This window comes from Aethalodelphis obliquidens, unplaced genomic scaffold (genome assembly GCF_003676395.1).
Source record: "Aethalodelphis obliquidens isolate GAN/ISIS:26980383/991018 unplaced genomic scaffold, ASM367639v1 scaffold1, whole genome shotgun sequence".
Lineage (NCBI taxonomy): Eukaryota > Metazoa > Chordata > Mammalia > Artiodactyla > Delphinidae > Aethalodelphis > Aethalodelphis obliquidens.
The window spans coordinates 40,571,796-40,588,419 of record NW_020837945.1 but is presented as its reverse complement, the minus strand read 5'-3'; the positions used below and the strand labels follow the sequence as shown (position 1 = coordinate 40,588,419).

The window sequence follows — 16,624 nt, the reverse complement described above, 5'->3', positions numbered from 1 at the left end:
ACATTATTTATCCAAATAAGGGGAGAAGTGTAATCCACATGAAGAAGGCAATTATAAACTTTCCAAATCTAATAAGGTATCAGAATAATGAACCTACTGGAAGTTATCTGAAAAGTATTCAAGCTTTGAAACTTTGACTGATGACTCAAAGATAACTGCATCAGCTTTTAGTTGGGAATTTGTTGTCTATCCACCTTAATTCAAGTTATAAATAATGCCTCTAGAATGACCTAAATGCTTGTTTGAATAGAAAGAGATAAAATAATAATATGTCTTTAACAGTTGTGTCTGTGTATCATATTGCCTGCATATGGTATATTACAGATGACATGCCAGCCTCATGTCCTCTGAGTTCCTTATGTGCTATGCAACCCTCACTTACAGTTCCACAAGCAGAACTTAACTCTGCATATCACTTTACCTCGCTGGTAAATTCCTACCCATCTCCTATTCATTCTTTGAGAATCAATTCTGCCTTGAAAGTTTTTCTGATTCATTCTGGCCCCTACCTTGGGGTAGAGTTAAAAACATTCTCTATTCTTTCCACTGAGAATAATTTATACTTATTTCTAAAAAGCATGTAATATTGTTTTATAACTGTCTACGCCCCTACTTCTTGACTTGGAATTCCTAAATCACAGGGACAGTATCTCATTTTTCGTATCCTTCTGTGGTTAACATAGGAGTTGACATACAGTGACCTTTGAATAAATGTTTGCAGAATGAATGAGATCAGATATATTCCACTGATTTAGTCTCCTATAAATCCACCATTTCCAGCTTGGAATCCTTTTCTGAATTCAAATTTCTTATTTCTATAATTGTCAGTTATAAAACCTACCTAGATTTTCCAGATATAGCAAATTCAAATCCACTGCTTCAAAACAATTCATTCTCTTTGTCCAATGTTCTATCTACATCCTCTCTTTTCTCATGAAATTATAATGTACTCACAGTTGCTGAGGTTTAAAAATTTCAGGATCATCACAAAAGGGAACAGGCTACTTTCTTACCTGAAAGCCTTTAACAATTCCAGTATATTTATGGACTGACATTTCAATTTTTAGAGTAGCATTCAGTCCCTTTAGGGTCTATAGCAACCCCACCCCCAACCCCATAGAAACTAAACTCTTCGATTAGTTTTGTCATCCACACACTTCCCCGTTTCTGTGCCACCCTATTAATGCCACTGGACAGCTGTGAGAACCAAATAATAAAATGAGGAGAAGGGGCTCTGTTAACTACAAAATCCTCTACAAATATTAGTATTATCCTCCCCCATCATTTAAAACCCAACTGAAAGCATCTTCCTCTGTGAAGGCTTTTCAGATATACTATCTGTAATGTCTCCTTCTGAACTCACACAGCATTGCCTGTGCCTCTTAGCACTGAGGCGTGTGAATGATCTATTCCATCAGATAAAAATGTTTTTAATAGACTGTATAAGAAATTAAGCACATTTTAAATATTTATTTCATCTTTGAATTTTTCCCCTTATCATGTATTCTTAGGTTGACCACACATGTGAAAACGAGAAAGCTCTATGATAATTGGCTGAACTTCACCTATATTGTAAATTTTCTATAACAAAGTCTCTCGATTTTTGGTACAAATGAGAATCATATGTTAAAAAAACAGAGATAGATAAATATTTTTTAGAAAGTTTTACAGGTAATTCTGATGTACTTCAAATATTAAGAAGTATTCTATAGCATAGTTTGTTTTTTCTTTGTTTTTTTGGTGGGGAGAGAGGTTAACTTTGACAATGCATTTAAATGACATTTTACTCTTTAATAATGAAGCTATTAATGCAGTTAGCAAAATAAATAGGAAATAAAACAAAACCAAACCCTCTGATATAGTGCTTTTTATCACGGGAATATGATCACTACATGGTCATACATCTAATGAGTGATGTGATAATGAATGTAATAAATGCATAAATATGTAAAAAAATTAAAATATATTATTTAATGGATGCCTCCTTATATATTTAAAAGTAACCCACATAAAGATTCAGTTAAATGGAGCTACCTAAAATGTAAGGTAGCTTTATCTTTCCTATCTTTGTACTCAAAGTTCTGTTAATACTTGAGGAGAAAAAGTAAAAGGATCTGTAGGATCTACTTTCATGTCTATGTAAGAATCATATGTAGAATTTTACTCACTTGCCAGTGGCCCATGAAAAACTTGCTTCAGAACTATTTTTAAAAATAGGTAATGGGTTTTTACTATTATTTTAAATAAACACTTTAAGAATTTGTCCTTAGGTTTCAAAAATGTCTCAGAATTCATTATTCCTTTTTACCTAAACACCAAACGTAAAACTATGAACTATTTCTCTATGATGGTGAACAGGTATTAGCTATAGTTACAGAAAGTTCATTTGCAAATTAGTTAAGATTCTACATACAGGACTTAGAATAATGTTAATGTTAAAAGTGCCAGGCTTATTTAATTATAAGAAAAGAGATAATAGCTTCTTATGGAAGCAGTTCCCATACTAAACTTTATGTAACACTAAATTTTTTTTCTTTTTTCAGTTATTTTCATTTATGCATACTTTTTGTACCATGTTGGGAGTTTGAGGTGGGGGGAGGGGAGGATATAATATATGGAGAATGCCTTAAAATCCTCCTTTTCTTCAATTACATGATCAAATACATTTTACCACAAGAGATTCAAGTTTCAGTGAACTGTCATTTAAATTTAATTTAAAATGAAGGGATAAATATATACTATTTACCTCATCTTTAATGATTTTCATGAAAGGAAATATGACTCTCACATTAGTTGCTGTTCTTAAAAGCTGGTAGCATTGATCTACAAAAACTTGTTTTGAAGGATTAGACTTTAGCTGAAGTTTACTCCATATGAAAATCAACTCCCTGTAAATGAGAAAAAAAGAGAAATATCAAAGATACAGTTTATTCAAATACAGACATTAGCTGTCTTTCCCTGATTCTGTAGTGCCCTGGCTGGGATGTATACAAAATGGGTGTAAATGGATATTAAGTTAACTTCCAGGCTACTTCCACTACCTATTTGGGACTAATAGAAGCTAGGAGAAAAGGTGAGATTAGAAATTGCAATTTGCTATATGCAATGCATTCTAATTATATGCCAACAAACCTAAGGCATCTCTAGTATTTGATCAAAACAAATTCTAATCTCAGTATACCAATATTAATGATATTGCTTAAAAAATTTAACTTTGACCTTTAATTAATACCCACTTGCAAATTTAGAAATCAATGTTGTAGAATTTCTGCAAAGAATGGTTCATACTTTTCAATCTATTAAGATACCAAAAGTACTACAGATTAAAAGTGTAAGTATATTATAGTACTGATTCTGAAATTTTGTTTTATATCATCTACTCTTCCATTAAGATGTAGTATTTTAAACAAGCTATGGACCATTTAAAGTATTTCACAGGTAGATTCTTTTCTAAAATATGGCCAAGGTTATTAGATGAACAAGGTAGGAGCAGTGGGTTTTGAGGCAAAGGAAATCATAAGATATAATCGTTACATTTGGATATCACATTTTAGCAAATTAGAATTCCTTGAAAAGTGTCATAAAAGTTACATAAAACATCATAATCTAAAACGTATTAAAATAATTGATGAAAATGTTAAAAAAAAAAGTGATATACTGAGAATGTACTTTGAACCCAGCACATACAGCTATTAAATCTAAGGACACCTTGACTACTATCATGAAGGTATGCATACTCTATTTAGAGAGACAACACAGAACACAAAACAAAAAATGATGGCAAGCAACACAAAAAGTAAAACCAAAATTCCTCTTCTATTTCACACAAGCTGTGTGGGTGTTCCTAAGCTTTCGTCCACCACTCACTTTTTTTTGGCACACATATTCCTTTGGAAAGCTCACCAGGTTTCACACCATGTTCCCAAATCTCTAGCTCTGACTTCTTTCCCACTTTCCGTAACTGGATATTTCAACTTAGATTGGTTTCTATCACTTTAATCCATTTAGAACAAATCAAATTCCTGCAAAATTGATTACCTTTTCCTAGACCAATGACACTAAACATTTCTCTAACCTGTCTGGTTTTAACCTGCTTGTTTTTCATAGTCTTTATATTTTTATTATATTTTTGCCCACAGTTATATCATTCTTTCTCAATGCTACCATGTTAGGCCCTTTAATTTTCCATATGTACTTCTATAGGGGTTGCTAAACTGATCTGCTTCCAGCCTCCCAGATTATTTCATTTAGTACTTGTTCAATATGCCTTGTGTTAAAAGCAACAGAAACATGGGCTTTGGTGTCAGAAGGATCAGGATTTGAATCCTGGGCATTCTCCTAAGTTGGTTTCCTCAGTGTCAGTTAATGTGCTTCATTTATTCTCACTTTTTGTTGTGCTGATTGCTCTACTTGGAAAATATTTATTTCTAAGATAAGCTTATCTTTCAGAGTCCATATCAAGTGCCTCTTCTTCATGAAAATTTTCATGAATACCCCAAACTTAAAGTGATAACTACTTCAGAACAGATCTTATCTCTCTTACTGGTTTAATGCCTTTCATATACTTCCTTGTTTATAAGTCCTGTTTCCCCAACTATTAATACATTGTAAATCTTCTCAATGACACATTATATAGTGGAGGTAGTGAAGAAGAACAGGAGATTGGGAATAAGAGACCTACATTTCAATAGGGCATTACATGCCAACTGAGATGGTACTCCCCAGTTCACAGTGAACCACCATTTTCTAAGAATAGCCCGAATACACAGGGCTGGAACCTCAGTGGCCGTGCCTCCTAAGTGACCCTCCTCACTCTCCTTAAAATATTAATTCAGGAATGGGAAACTGACCCCAATTAAGTCAGAATCCCTGGAATGTTTTCAGCTCTAAACTATGAAGCCTGGGGACTGTTGGCATTCTTCTGGTCTGCAACAGGAAAGACTGAAGCCAAATGGCAGAACAGAGATACTTCTAAAAAACCCCAGCAATCTCAACGTCCCTGTTAGCAATTATCTTTGAGGATCACCTATAACCCTGCCCTTTTTGTGGCTCACGTCATACCCCAGTATACATTCAATAAATACTACCTTCTCCCTGAACTAGTTAGACATAGGATGTTATCACTTGGAAACTGACTAGTATAAATTCCAACTCCATTTTGTTACTAGCTGTGTGGCTTTTATCTCTTTTATCCACAGTTTTCTTATACATAAAAAGAATTAAGAGAGATAAGTGAAAACACCTAGGTGAAATGTCTGATATATACTGATGTTTAATAAATTGCTCAGATAGTATTCTTTGTGAAGATGAAAGGGAAAGTTTAATGAAGCTTATGTTTTCCTTTCCAAAAAAGGGTCCTTAAAAAAGAAACAACACAGCACTGATTTAGTGTACAAACACATTTCCCAGGTAGCTAACTGCTAATATAACCTCCAAGTTATCTAGTTGCAGAGAGACTATAACAAGGTCTATAGCCACCCTTACCACATAGATTTTTTTTCATACTATACCCATTTTATAGTAAGTAATGTTTAGTAGCAGAGACTGCCTGGGTTTGAATCATTATTTACTAGTTGAATGGTTTGGGCATATTATCTACCCCATAAGATTGCTGGAGTAAATGAGATAATGCATATACAAAGCATAGACTAATGGAAACACTCAGCAAATATAAGCAGCTGCTATTATTATAATATTCTTATTATCGATGGTGAGAGAACTGGATTAGTAGCTTGCTTCATTGGCTTGAGACAGAGCAAAACTGGACTGTGATCAGGTTTTGTCCTCAGAGAGGGGAGATGAAGAGTAATCTGAAGACCAAGATGAAACAGACAACACAGACCTTATAAGCTGGAAAGAATCCTGCTCTTGAAGTTACCATGAAAATCAACTTTTTTCGGACCCCAGCACTCAGAAATATAAAGGAGAGAGGTAGAAGAAATAAGAGGGCAGGCGATCAGAACTCAGCCTACTCAGAAGGAAGGACAAAGAAGCAGGCTAAAGATTCCTTTTCAGTTAGGCAGCTGGGAGTCACACACCCAGCTTCTATTCTTAGAAGGTGACTGTGGCCAGGAGCAGGAAAGATAGGCACTGTTCTATTTTTAAAGTTCTTCCCTAAAGAGTAGAAATTGGTCAGCCAAGAGAAGAAGAAAATAAAATGTTTTCCTGGTCCTTTTTGGTTTGTTTATACTTGATTCCAGTTTACTTATGAGTGTGTTAAAATGAAAACAATGGATATTCTGTTTAAATAGTTTAATATAGCCAAGGGTAGAGAACATTCCTATCACCATAGGAAAAGATATACTATAATAGTAATGACTATATCCTGTTTCAAAATAACTGCATATCAAGAAATGATAATACTTTGAAAACTATTTAGAAGTGTATGTCTTACCATTGTCTCCTGATCCTCCACTCTATTTGTAATTTCAATTTACATGGTAAACTTCTGAATAAAAATTTGTATATTCTAAGAGTACAGTCCCATAGAAGACAAAATCCACTAGTTTCTAGACCCAGTTCTATTAATTAGCTATTTGACTCTATCTCTGAATCTGAAGATTTTAATCTATAAAATCTATAATATATTAAATAAGTTTATCTTTAAACCTCGTTCAAGCTATTGTTTTAAGTATCTAAGAACTTAAAATTTGAAAGCATTTATTAAAAAATGTTTATAGCCCATATCATTTCATATTATGATGTTAGGCACATGAAACCTAGTTTTCTCTTAAGAATTAATGACATGTCAAAGTGGTAGGGTTTTTTTCTTGTGTGTGTGTGTGTGTGTGTGTGTGTGTGTGTGTGTACTGGGGTAAGGGAGGCAGAAGTTATTAGAATCTTTTCTAATTATTATTCATGATTTCATCTAATAGCACTTAAGGGTTGGTACTAAAAATACTCTCAAACCACATTCTAAATTACATGATTGCTAGATAAATTTGATGCTTCATAATATTATAATAATTTTTTTTCTGCTAATAATTTTTAACTGGTTTTAAAAATGCTTACAATAACTAATAGTCACACAATACCATTTATATTAGTGTCCCCAAAATGAGTTACTTAGGTATAAGTCTAGCAAAATATGTATAAGATCTACATGAGGAAAAAATCTAGCAAAATATGTATAAGATCTACATGAGGAAAACTACAAAACTCTGATGAATGAAATCAAAGGACTAAATAAATGGAGATATATTCCATGTTCATGGACAGGAGGGCTCAATATTGTCAAGTTATTAGTTTTTCTCAACTTAATCTACAGATTCAATCCCAATCTAAATCCCAGCAGGTTATTTTATGGATATGGACAAACTGTTTATGTGGAGAGACAAAAGACCCAGAATAGCTAATACAATACTGAAGAAGAACAAATTTGGAGGAATGATACTACCCGACTTCAGGACTTAATATAAACTAACATAATGAAGACAGAGTTGTACTGATGAAAGAAGAGACACATAGATCAATGGAAGAGAACAGAGAGCTAGAAATAGACCCACATAAATATAGTCAACTGTTCTTTGACAAAGGAGCAAAGGCAATACAATGGAGCAAAGATAGTCTTTTCAAGAAATGGTGCTAGAACAACTAGACATCCACATTAAAAAAAAAAAAGAGTCTAAACACAGACCTTACACCCTTCACAAAAATTAACTAAAAATGGATCATGATCTAAACAGAAAACACAGAACTACAAAACTCCTAGAAGATAACATAGGAGAATACCTAGATGACCTTGCGTATGTTGATGCCTTTTTAGATATAACACCAAAGACATGATCCATGAAAGAAATAATTGATAAGCTGGACTTCATTAAGATTGAAAACTTCTCTGTGAAAGACAATATCAAGAGAATTAAAAGACAAGCCGCAGACTGGGAGAAAATATTTGTAAAAGACTCATCCAATAAAGGACTGTTATCCATAATATACAAAGAACTCTTAAAACTAGACAATAAGAAAACAAACAACCCAATTAAAAAATGGGCCAAAGACCTTAACAGACACCTCACCAAAGAAGATATACAGATAGCAAATAAGCATATGAAAAGATGCTCCACATCATATGTCATCAGGGGAATGCAAATTAAAATGAGATACCACTACACACCTATTAGAATGGCCAAAATCTGGGACACGAATAACAAATGCTGGTGAGGATGTGGAGCAACAGGAAATCTCAAACACTGCTGGTGGAAATGAAAAATGGTACAGCCACTCTGGAAGACAGTTTGGCAGGTTCTTACAAAACTAAACATACTCTTACCATACGTTCCAGCAATCGTGCTCCTTGGTATTTACCCAAAGGAGGTGAAAATTTATGTCCACACATAAACCTGCACACAGATGTTTATAGCAGCTTTATTCATAACTGCCAAATCTTGGAGGCAACCAAGATGTCCTTTAGTAGATGATGGATAAATAAACTGTGGTACATCCAGGCAATGGAATATTATTCAGCACTAAAAAGAAATGAGCTATCAAGCTATGAAAAGACGCAGAGGAACCTTAAATGCATATTACTAAGTGAAAAAGGCCAATCTGAAAAGGCTACATGCTGTATGATTCCAACTATATGATATTTTGGAAAAGGCAGAACTATGGAGATAGTAAAAAAAAAAAAAAAAAAAAAAAAAATCAGTTGTTTCCAGAGGTGGTGGCAGGGGTGGGACGGAGAGATGAATAGGCAGAGCACAGAGGATTTTTAGGGCATACTCTGTATGATATTATAGTGATGGATATATGTCACTATATATTTGTCCAAACCCATAGAAAATTAACACCAAGAGTGAACCCTAAAGGTAAACTGTGGACTCTGGGTAATTGTGTCAATGTAGGTTCATTCTTAGTAAAAAATGTACCATTTGGTGAGTGATCTTGATAATGGGGGAGGAAATGCCTTTGTGGGGGCAGGGAATATATAGGGAATGCCTGTACCTCCCTCTCAATTTTGTTGTAAAACTTAAAACTGCTCCGAAAAATGAACTCTTAAAAAAATTTAAAAATAACACTCTAAATTTAATTTAAAGCATAACTATTTTATTGTAACACATTCCTTAAATATCAACACTATCAATTACTGGTACATGATCATTTTCTTTTTTAATCCTTACGATAGGTCTTACAACCTATCGTTTTTTGCACAATAAATGTGGGGGAAAAAGTGGCTTAACATTTTCACATAACTTTAAAAAAATATATAAAGTGCAAATTCTGCTAACCAATTCTCCTTCTGTACCCCATCTCACCATTTCAATTTCTATATTAGGAACACTTACCAGATACAGTACATATCCCCATTCTGGAGCTGTGGAATAAGAAAGGATTCACAGAGTTGCAAGGCTAACATAGTCTTGCCTTCTTTTTCAGTGTTACAGATGATATCAATTCCACTCTTACAATCAGTTTTCAGTAAATGCTATAAGAGAAAAAGAAAAACCAGTTTGTATCATTAAAAATATCTAGAAAGATAGGTGTAATAAATGTTTAAATTAAGCATTCAGAAGAAATTAGATTTCTAGTTTTCTTCTACAAAGACAATGATGAATTGTACAGAGATATTTTCATGTTTTCATAGTTTCACTACATAGAACCTACAGTTTACAATGACTACTTTTAATCTCAATGTCCACAGCTTGTCGGTATGTAGGGTCCATATTCGAAAAAGGTTCTTTCATCTTAAAAAAAAAACCAAAATAACAAACATATGCATTTAATTTCTTACGATTTTATTTAAAATGCAAAATCATAATGCTTCTCGGTTTTTATTTAACCTCTGTCACACCAGAAGCTCACTCAACATGAATAATGCTTATCAACAAAAATTTTAATTTCATCATTTGTTAATATCAGACTCTAATTCAATATGAGCTTAAAGAATGGTGCCAAAGGGAACATCTAGATAATGTAATTTTAAAACCTTTGATATTACTGTAAAAGGAATTTAACAAGAATGGGCTACTTTTTTTTTTTTTTTTTTTGGTAAGGTTAAAATGGTAATAGGCAAACATAATCTCAAACAATACCTCCCGGAATAGGTGATCTTCTACAGGTGACATAAACAGACATGTGAAGAGTGCTTGATGGAAGTACAAGTCTTTACTGATTTCTGGGTGATTTATACAACATTTAATGAGAGCCATTGCTTCAGGTATGCGTTCACAAGCAATTAGATATCTGGCACGTAGTTCAAAGAATAGTGGATTTTCAGAACTTAAATATTTGTTCACTATATTAAAAAGAAAACAGACTCTTATTACTCTCATGAAAAGACTGTCTCAAACTTTGTTCTTTGACACCTTAGCGCTAACATGTGGTATCTAATTAAATCAACTATTTAATTAAATAGTATTTTTCTTATTAGGAGTTTATTTGTGAAAGGAATGTTCAGTTAAATGATTGGAAAAATGGAAGTAAGAGACACCAAAACTGTGTCCAAGAAATATTTGCTGATTCTTTCTCAGTCTAAAAAGTAAGCAATTTAAGAAACAAAACAAAAAAAGAAATATTCTTTTTTTGTGTTCACTAATGTTAAAATATGTTTCAAATTTCTTTCTAGTCTAAGATTACATACTTTATCTTCTTACTGACCAGTATTTTCATTCCTATAAGATTAAAAGGCTAAATTGTAATTTGTCATTAAACCATATTAATTCAGATTAATTATAGAGAAATGTAATCTGAATTAATGAAAAAGTTCAATCATAAAAGAAATATATTTTATTACTTTCAAACAAAAAAATTAAGTTACAAGTAGTGCCAAACAGGACTGCTTATTAATGTATGCCCATGTGTCACTAAGGATAATTACTAATTAATACTTGCTTTTACACAATTTTAAAATATATAAAAGCCTTTATCTATAAAAGTTCATTTAGACCTAACAACAACCTCATGACAGGTATAATATTAATACTTGTTTTACAGATCACAAAACTGAGTCTCAGAGAGGTCAAATGACTTGCCCAAGGACAAAGAATTAATTAAATAAGTGGCAGAGCAGGAACTGGAACCCATATTTCATGATTTCAAATCCAAAAATCTTTTAATTAGTTATATATGTTTAATCAGTAGTTTCTGAAATGCCTATGAATAATGTTTTATTTGGGCTTCAACATTTGCCTTGCAATTCTGTTTACACTATAAGCTAAGCAGACAATGATTTTGTATAGTTGATGCAAAGATAAACTTCAGACTGATCTTTACCCTGATGATCACCAACTAGAGTACAGTCATCTACATTAATGAGGTTCTAGAGCAGCTTTTCCCAAAGTGAGGTATGCTAGTGTAAGTATAAAAGGAATATATATGAAAAGACTATATACATATTATAAACTGTATATATTGAGGCCATCAGCCCTCACACCAACAAGCAACAGGTTTGTTCTAGCTCCTACTGAAAGGAGCCTAAAAGCTACCCTAAAACCCCAAACTCTCCTCCCCTGTTCTCATTCCCTATGATTCTGTCTTTGCCTAGCTCCTGTCCCCTCTGGCCACATTCTCCAGTTTCCTCAGAGATTCCTTCAAGGCTGTCACCCTTGCCTTCCCTATATTTGATGGTTCATACTTTTCCTCAATGAGCCGACTCTTCCTCCTCTGATCTAACTACTGCCTCCCTCTTCAGTTTTTTTCTTTTCTTTTTATTCCTTTCCAAGACCCTCACATCAAGTGCTACTCTCCTTTGTATCCTTTATATTTATACCACACCATTGTCACATATACCTTAGCTCTTTCCTTCTAGTCTTGTCCTACCTCCCATCTCATTCCACCACTGCTTCTCCTGGTCTTATCTCTTTTTTCATCTTCTCTAACATCTCTTCTAGTCCTCTACACTTGTATCTGGGGTCAGCTTGCTCTTAAGCCCTAGAATCATAGCCCCTTCTCCATTCAGTTCTAATCACAACCCACCCCACTCCTTTACCTGGGACAAATGGAAAGATCCTAACCTGCACAGGCAATTGGTGGTGTGAAACGTCTTCTCACCAGACCAATATCTGAATGGTTCCAGCTGGCAGGTCTTGTCTTTCCCTTTGGCCATGTTATAATTGCACTCCATAGGCTCTCTCCATGCTCTCAAATGTGTCCACACTTTTGTGCTTATTCACTACTGCTGAGCTTACATTCTATGTTTTGGTGACCCAAATGTTCTGGGGCTCAGGAATAATATGGCAAATGTTTTTTTAAAAAGAATTAACTAGAAATAGTTGACAGAGCTTCCTGCCTTCAAAAGCAGATTTTGGCTCACAGGAACCACTGTGTATCTAGGTTGGAGAGGAAGTGATGTCCAAAAGGTATGCAGGTGGTAAGGGGATGAAACAAAACTTAACTTCTGTTAATGAATGAAGTTTGGGAAATACTGCTTTAGAGTATTTGGAATCGAAATTTACTTATTAGTCACTCATTCAGTTATGCATTCATCATGTGGTCATTCATTCAGTAAACAAATATTTATACTGAGCACTGGCTAGGTGTAGGATATATGGTAGTGTACATCAAAACAAAAGCTGAAGGAGTTTCATCCTTCACAGAGTTTCCTGTATAAGGGAGATTCCATGTGCTTAAGGAGGGTGTTTTTTTGTTTGTTTGTTTGTTTTAAAGGGTGTTCCTACTTAAATAGATTTTAAAAAACATAACTGAAGTGAAAACAAACTCTGTAAAAAGAATGGGGATACTAAATATGTTAACACTCTGAATTCCCATTTTAATAGGAAATTACTAGAAATAATTGTACCTAATCTTATGTCAAGTCACTCTTGGGCTGGGTTAATGTAACAAATTAGACACACTTCATGTGAAAATACATTACTCTTATTCAGTATTATAAAATAAAGAAAAATCACTATTACTGCTCTAGTTAGAAAATGAAATTGTATTTGCTTCTCACAAATGTTGGTTTAGAGTTTGAGTCTCCTGAAGTACCTATCTCCTGAGATGCTGGCTGGGCTTTTAGAACAGCTTGCAACACTGGATCTTCCCATGGGCCACCATCTCTAATGATTCGAGTCACCAGTTCCAGATTCACATTTCCATATCTGCGGAGGTGATTCTGGCATTCCTAGGAGAGAAAAATCATTTTGGCTTTGTGAATTTAAAGGGGTTAAAAACTAAACTTGATCATCATTGTCAATAAAATGACTGATGGTCAGTGAGGCAGCTGTTAAACTACAGAAGAGAAAGGGTTGCTTTAGTAACCTAATTAGGGTGTCAAAACCCCATTAGTACACAAATAGGCTTTAATGCCAAAGGTTACACAGTTTGTACATAATTGGACTTAGAAAATCCCATTATAACAGGGATGAAGTGTAACCTAAGGGAAAAACATATGGGATGCATCATTTCTAGGAAAAGAACCAGGCTGCAAAACCTAATGGAAAAACTTACAGGATGCATCATTCCTAGGAAAAGAACCAGGTTGCAAAAATGTAAAACGTGTACGTTCAGTTATGTGAGAGTTCATAAAGTCTCTGTTAACAATGGCAGGCCTAACAATAAGAAGGTAATAGAGAGGTCCCTGTCCAATGCAGATTCTGGTTGGCAGGTAGGTACAGGTCTCTGTCACTGATCCCAAATGTAGAATCTTAGGTGTAGCAGAAGGCTGGAAGATGGAAATTCTATTCCACTTTGTTGTGTAAGTAGATTTATAGTCTTGGGATGAGAAATGACAGGCTGAAGGAATGAATCCAGGCTATAATATGAAGACTTTGCATTAGGCTTAAGATAAAGATACTATTGATAAGTTGGGCATTAACTGATAATTTGTCTATGCATTTTGGAGGACTTTTTTAAAAAAGATATTTGAAATGTTTTTAGAGAATCTGGTATCTCAGACTTGTGATTAAAATACAAATATGTAACAAGTTTGTGAACAATGTTTAATATTTAGGAGAACTTGGTTTACTGAATTTATAAATTTATTAGACTTAGATTTACAAGATTTAATCATTTGATTATGATGCTTTGATTCATTATATACTTTGTTAGGTATTTTTTTAAATGTTTCATGGAATTTAATTTGATAATTTAAAAAGATTAACTGAAGGCCTAGTGAAGGTATGGATAGATTTATTTTTTAGTGCATAAATTGAGCTTAAGGCCTTAAGAAAAAACTAGATATTGAAATTGGCAATGCTAAAAACTGGAATAAACTGCACATCAATTAAAATACAAGCAACTGTCAGAATTTCTTTCTGTGCTAAAAAAATCCCTCAGACATGAAAAACTTAGTAACAGTTATAAAGCGAAGCTTCAGGATAAAACCATATATATTTACAAATTTTATTTATCAGATGAATCATTAGGCTACATATTCAAAGTGGCAGTGAACACTGTGCTTTTATTAAATTGTCATGCTCTTTCATCGTTTCAACTTTCCAAAGTGATATCTATATGCCACTTTTCATTCATTGTTAAAATACATGAAAGAGGTTTTGTTTTATAAGAGAACAAGGCAGTAGAAGGAATCAAGTTTCAAGATGAAGAATCATTCAAAGAAGCCAAAGGATCATTAAGTCAAAACATGAAAGTAAGTATCTTCTAAAAGTTACTTAGGGAATTCCCAAATTAAAATGAGCAAGCAAGCAAACAAAAACCCTATAACCAAATGGGCAAGTTACTTAACCTCTCTGCTCCTTCAGTTAACTCCTCTATAAAACGGATACTAAAAACACCTACTTCATAGGATTGTTGTGAGGATTAAATAATACACAGTATTGAAAAGTGCTTAGGACAATGCATAAGTACTTAATGTTAGATATTTTTTTCTATTTTTTAAGATTCTGAATAAATATTTCATTTTAGGACACCCAACTGCCTTAGCATAAAATTAATTTCTACATTTCCATGTGTCAGCATATTATAGCACTCATAAAAATATGGTATAAAGTTATTGATCAGCCATGATTTTTTAACACATGGAACATAGTAATGATCTGTGGCAATGACTTCATGGTTAAAAATAATCATCGATTTCAAACCTCAAGGTAAACAAACTCCTAAATTACTCTAGACATACATATTGCTGCCCATACAAATTAAACTACCGTAAGCTGGCTTTTGGTCCAGGCAAAGCATAAGAAATAAGGTGAGCTGGATGCCAGCCCATGAATCACTGATTAGGCTTTAGCTCTGCTGCTGAGCTCTTGGACAATCTTTCTTTCTAGCTGTGTTAGGATAGGTGAGGCACCAATCATACAGCCATTAGTGCTGTGGGACCCAGAACTGGACTTGGGCCTAAAGTCAAGATATGGTGAAATAGGTCTATTGCTAATTTCTTAAACTTGGCTGAAAATAAGAAACACTTGGAGGTCCTGTTAAAAAATGATTCCCAGACCCCAATTCAAACCTACTGAATCCAGGTTTCTAGGAGAAAACCCTGATAATCTGTATATTTAACAATCCCTACCCCACAGTCAACTCTGGCATACTTTTTGATTGTATTGGGTTGGCCAAAAAGTTCCTTCGGTTTTAAAGTAAAAATAAGACAAATTTTTCATTTTCACCAAGAACTTTATTTACCATTTTGTTCCACTACCTTCTGCCATTTTTCAGGCAACTTCATAATTCCATCTTGCCAAAACTTTTTATCTTTTTGAGCAAAGAACTGTTCCAGGTGCCTTTTATAGTCTTCCATGGAATTGAAATTTTTTCCATTAAGAGAATTTTGTAAAGACCGAAATAAATGGAAATCCGAAGGTGCAATGCCTGGTGAATACATCGGATGAATCAGAACTTCCCAGCCACTGTAACAGTTTTTGCCTGGTCATCAAAGAAACATGCAGTCTTGCATTAACCTGATGGAAGATTATGTGTTTCTGTTGACTTTCTGGATGCTTTCTGTCGAGTGCTACTTTCAGTTGGTCTAACTGGTAGCAGTACTTGTTGGAATTAATCGTTTGGTTTTCCAGAAGAAGCTCATAATAGAAGACTCCCTTCCAATCCCACCATATACACAACATCACCTTCTTTGGATGAAGACCGGCCTTTGGTTTGGTTGGTGCTGGTTCATTTCACTTGCCCCACAATCTCTTCCGTTCCACATTATTGTATAGTATCCACTTTTCATCGCCCGTCACAATTTGTTTTAAAAACAGAACATTTTAATTACGTTTAAGTAGAGAATTGTATGTTGAAATACGGTCAAGAAGGGTTTTTTTGCTTAACTTATGTGGAACCCAAACATCAAAGCGATGAACATAACCAAGCTGGTGCAAATGATCTTCAACACTTGATTTGGATATTTTGAGTATGTCGGCTATCTCCCACGTGGTATAACGTTGATTGTTTTCAATTAATGTCTCAATTTGATCGCTATCAACTTCAACTGGCCTACCTGACCACGGAGCATCATCCAGCGAGAAACTGCCAGCACAAAACTTCACAAACCACTTTTGACACATTTGATCAGTCACAGCACCTTCTCCATATACTGCACAAATTTTTTTTCACGTTTCAGTTGCATTTTTACCTCTCTTGAAATAATAAAGCATAATATGCCAAAAATGTTGCTTTTTTCTTCCATCTTCAATATTAAAATGGCTATACAGAAATTCACCAATTTTGATAAGTTTTTTTTTTTTAACACACGATGATATGAGAGCTGTCAGAATACAATCTAACAAAA

At 34.0% G+C, this 16,624-nt stretch overlaps 1 protein-coding gene across 8 annotated transcripts in view; it reads right to left on the bottom strand.

The window, feature by feature from the left end:
- ZNF654 (zinc finger protein 654) overlaps positions 1 to 16,624 on the bottom strand; it is a 94,307-nt gene that overhangs the window by 6,873 nt on the left and 70,810 nt on the right. For 2 of the 8 annotated variants that reach the window (XM_027102756.1, XM_027102759.1), the window contains exons 4-7: positions 12,925 to 13,060; positions 10,032 to 10,234; positions 9,285 to 9,424; positions 2,747 to 2,888 (exon numbers count right to left, since the gene is read on the bottom strand). In XM_027102756.1, coding sequence (XP_026958557.1) covers positions 2,747 to 2,888; positions 9,285 to 9,424; positions 10,032 to 10,234; positions 12,925 to 13,060 — 621 coding nt within the window. The other 6 variants (XM_027102783.1, XM_027102775.1, XM_027102764.1 and 3 more) reach the window with 4 other exon arrangements.